The 2,906-nt window shown below is 37.7% G+C and overlaps 1 protein-coding gene across 3 annotated transcripts in view; it reads right to left on the bottom strand.

Moving 5' to 3' along the window:
- Positions 1-2,906, bottom strand: part of LOC104780751 (protein IQ-DOMAIN 1-like) — a 6,044-nt gene continuing 3,138 nt past the window's right edge. For all 3 annotated transcript variants that reach the window (XM_010505282.2, XM_010505283.2, XM_010505280.2), the window contains 5 exons: positions 1,565-1,888; positions 1,236-1,458; positions 1,053-1,138; positions 905-970; positions 1-762 (listed from right to left, as the gene is read on the bottom strand). In XM_010505282.2, coding sequence (XP_010503584.1) covers positions 139-762; positions 905-970; positions 1,053-1,138; positions 1,236-1,458; positions 1,565-1,888 — 1,323 coding nt within the window. In that variant the 3' untranslated portion in view covers positions 1-138. The remainder of the gene's footprint in view (positions 763-904; positions 971-1,052; positions 1,139-1,235; positions 1,459-1,564; positions 1,889-2,906) is intronic.

The following is a 2,906-nucleotide window of genomic DNA, read 5'->3' as shown; positions in this document are numbered from 1 at the left end:
TTAAAAACTTGAGATGATGACATGTTCATTATTAATGTCATATACAATTATGCAACAACGAAAATATATTTCAAACAAGACAATTAACCAACCACGCACATGTAAGTCTTTATTCAAGATTTAAGATGTACTTTGCTTCTAATGATCATGCCTCCAACCTCTCTTTCCAAACCCGGTAGGACTTTGACTAGGACTAACCGGCTTACGTCGGATATCAGATTTTGTGTTAGGACTCCTAGGACCAGGGTAACTTGATGTTATTGCTCCACCCGAACTTGATGAATCACAACCTGATCCATTAATCGACCCGTTTTTGGTCGAGGAGTTCCAATACGGCATAAAAGAAATTCCATGTAGCTTGCCAGTTGTGCCTTGGTCTCGAACTTTAGCCTTTGCAGATGCTGTTGGAGCCATGTAGCTTGGTACATGCGTTGGACTTTTCCGTTGCTTATGGCTTTGTCTATATGATCCTAAGTCTATATACTCTCGATCGATAAGACCCATTATATTGTCCTTGAAGCTAGTAGGAGTGGTCACATCCATTTCCACCGTCTTCTCGGATACATCATCAGATGTAGTGGTTGCCGCGGCTGTCGGGAAAGGCGGATACGGAGGTGGATTGTACTGTCCGGGACCGTGAGCCTGGCCAGTTTGACGGCCTGTGTATGGCTGAGAAGACATCCAATGGTCAAGCCAATTCCAAGCCCATTGGTTTCTATCAGGCCCATTTGTCTCGTCACCATTTGTGTGTTGCATTTGTCGCTTCAATATGTAAACCAAATCATTATGAAAGTTTTGACAAAAAAAAAAATCATTATGAAAGATGCTTAAGGACCTATAATGCATATCTTTTGGAACAATAAGAAGGCAATAGAATTTAGCAGAAAATAGAGTGGTGACCAACCTGGTAAGTGTATGCATAAGCAAGAGCCCTCTCTCTTTTCATCATTCCTTCACTCTTCTCTTTTTCCTGTATATTAGACATTAGCTAAAATGATTCCAACAGTGTAATTACTTAAATAAGAGTACTACGTAAGACATTTCCTCACTACCTTTCCTGGAGTTTGGTACAAGCTAGTCCGGTTCACTTCGTGCAATTTCTTTGGTTTCTCTCGTTCGGTTTGGTGATTAGCAAACCCTATTTAACGATACAAATTTAATTTTTTATGGTCACCACTATAAATGTAAATATAGTAGGTGATTTGATATGTGCTGGAATTATTTTCAATATGTACCGTTGTTTGGTTTTCCCATCCCGGACCGCTTCTCTTCTTCCTCAAATTGTTTCTTAAACCGGTCATGAGCCACTTGGAGCCTTCTCGCTCTGACTCGACCTTGGACACGAACCAAAGCTTGCATACATTTCATAGTCATTTGCGCCTGTTTCCGTACATGGTTGCCACGGACCAATGCTTGTAGCCTAACTAGTCCTTTCAAAGCACGAAGTGCTCGTCTCGCCTATAAGAAAAAGACCAAGCAGGAATGTTTCTTAAAGATATATTGTGGAACATGAGAACCGGTAAGAGTTGATAGTAAAATGGTAAATAGAGGTAGAAACAAATACCAAATAACCCCTATAGTGCGATTGGATGAGCACGGCGGCACTATCTTCCTCCGTCTGGCGGTTGTAGCCGGCAAGGCGAACAACTTTAGCGGCAGCTTGTGCAGCTGCAACGGCGGCTTCAGCGGCAGCTGCAGTGGCTATAGCCACAGCCATAGCGTGTTTTCTGTCTCCTACATTGGTTGCTGGAGTAGAAGCTGTACTCTCGACGTCATGAGAGATCTCCGGTGAGCTTTCCGCCGGGAAATTTTCAAACGACACGACTTCTTGCGTATCGTGTTGCTGCTGCCATCTATCGGCATTATTACTACCAATGTTGTTCTCTCTCTGCATGTATTTAAATCAAAGTGTGACCATAATATGAATAGTAGTAATCATTTAATTTGATGAACCTTTCCATCTTTATAAGCTTTTTCGGCTAATGATTACATCCTTTTAGTTTTATATTCTCCTACTATTTGGTTTTGCACATTACCACTATAGTAATTTGAGAAACAAAATTGATAGAGATTAACCTAAATTGTACAAAGCTAGTATATTGATATTTTTTTGGTTCAAAAAGCTAGTATATTGATATATTGACATCTTAGTCGAAACTCAAAACTCAAAATCAAATTCTGATACATAAATTTATCACGGTCATATTTTTAATAATAAGACGACAGTAAATGTTGAAATTCAGTGAGTTGGGGTTGAGATCGATCCCATGTATAAAGTAAAAAATGATAAAGATTGTAGATTTGTAGGGCTAAACATTGAATAGTGGTAAAAAAGAACATATACTATAGTAGTGTGAAGATATATGCCTATCTATATATAGATTGATACAAGTTGAATGAATTGTATACTATATCTATAGGTGGGGAAATTAAATGGGGTGGAGTGATGGCGAGGGAACAAAGCAATGCACATGAAAATTGGGAGATTGAAAAGAAAAAAGATTTTTTAGGAGTCATAAAAATCATATTTTAATGCTCTTATAAGGAGCCTTCTTAGTCTATCTCTTTCACAAGGGGACCAATCTTTTTCGGCTTATAATTAATAAATAGGTACGGTCTAAACATTTACTTTGTGTAACACAACTTGTCATACATTTATAAGATGAAAGTTCGTATAGTTTGCTTTCCCCTTTTAAGCTATAGTAAACGTAAATATAGTTTACGAATCCTCATAAAACAGGTACAAAAATAAGAAAATATATGGTTCATTGCAACAAAAATAGTTATGTATGTAATTAATATGGAAATTGCTTTCAATCAAGAAGAAAAAGACATTAAAACAAATTTGCTTACTAATGAAGGAGTAGTTATGCGGTCGTATTAGTTATATCTTATCATTCAAGTTA

The sequence above is a fragment of the Camelina sativa genome, chromosome 4, assembly GCF_000633955.1.
Source record: "Camelina sativa cultivar DH55 chromosome 4, Cs, whole genome shotgun sequence".
In the NCBI taxonomy this organism is placed as follows: Eukaryota; Viridiplantae; Streptophyta; class Magnoliopsida; order Brassicales; family Brassicaceae; genus Camelina; species Camelina sativa.
Note: the sequence above shows the minus strand (reverse complement) of the source record. Positions and strands in the feature narration are given on the sequence as shown.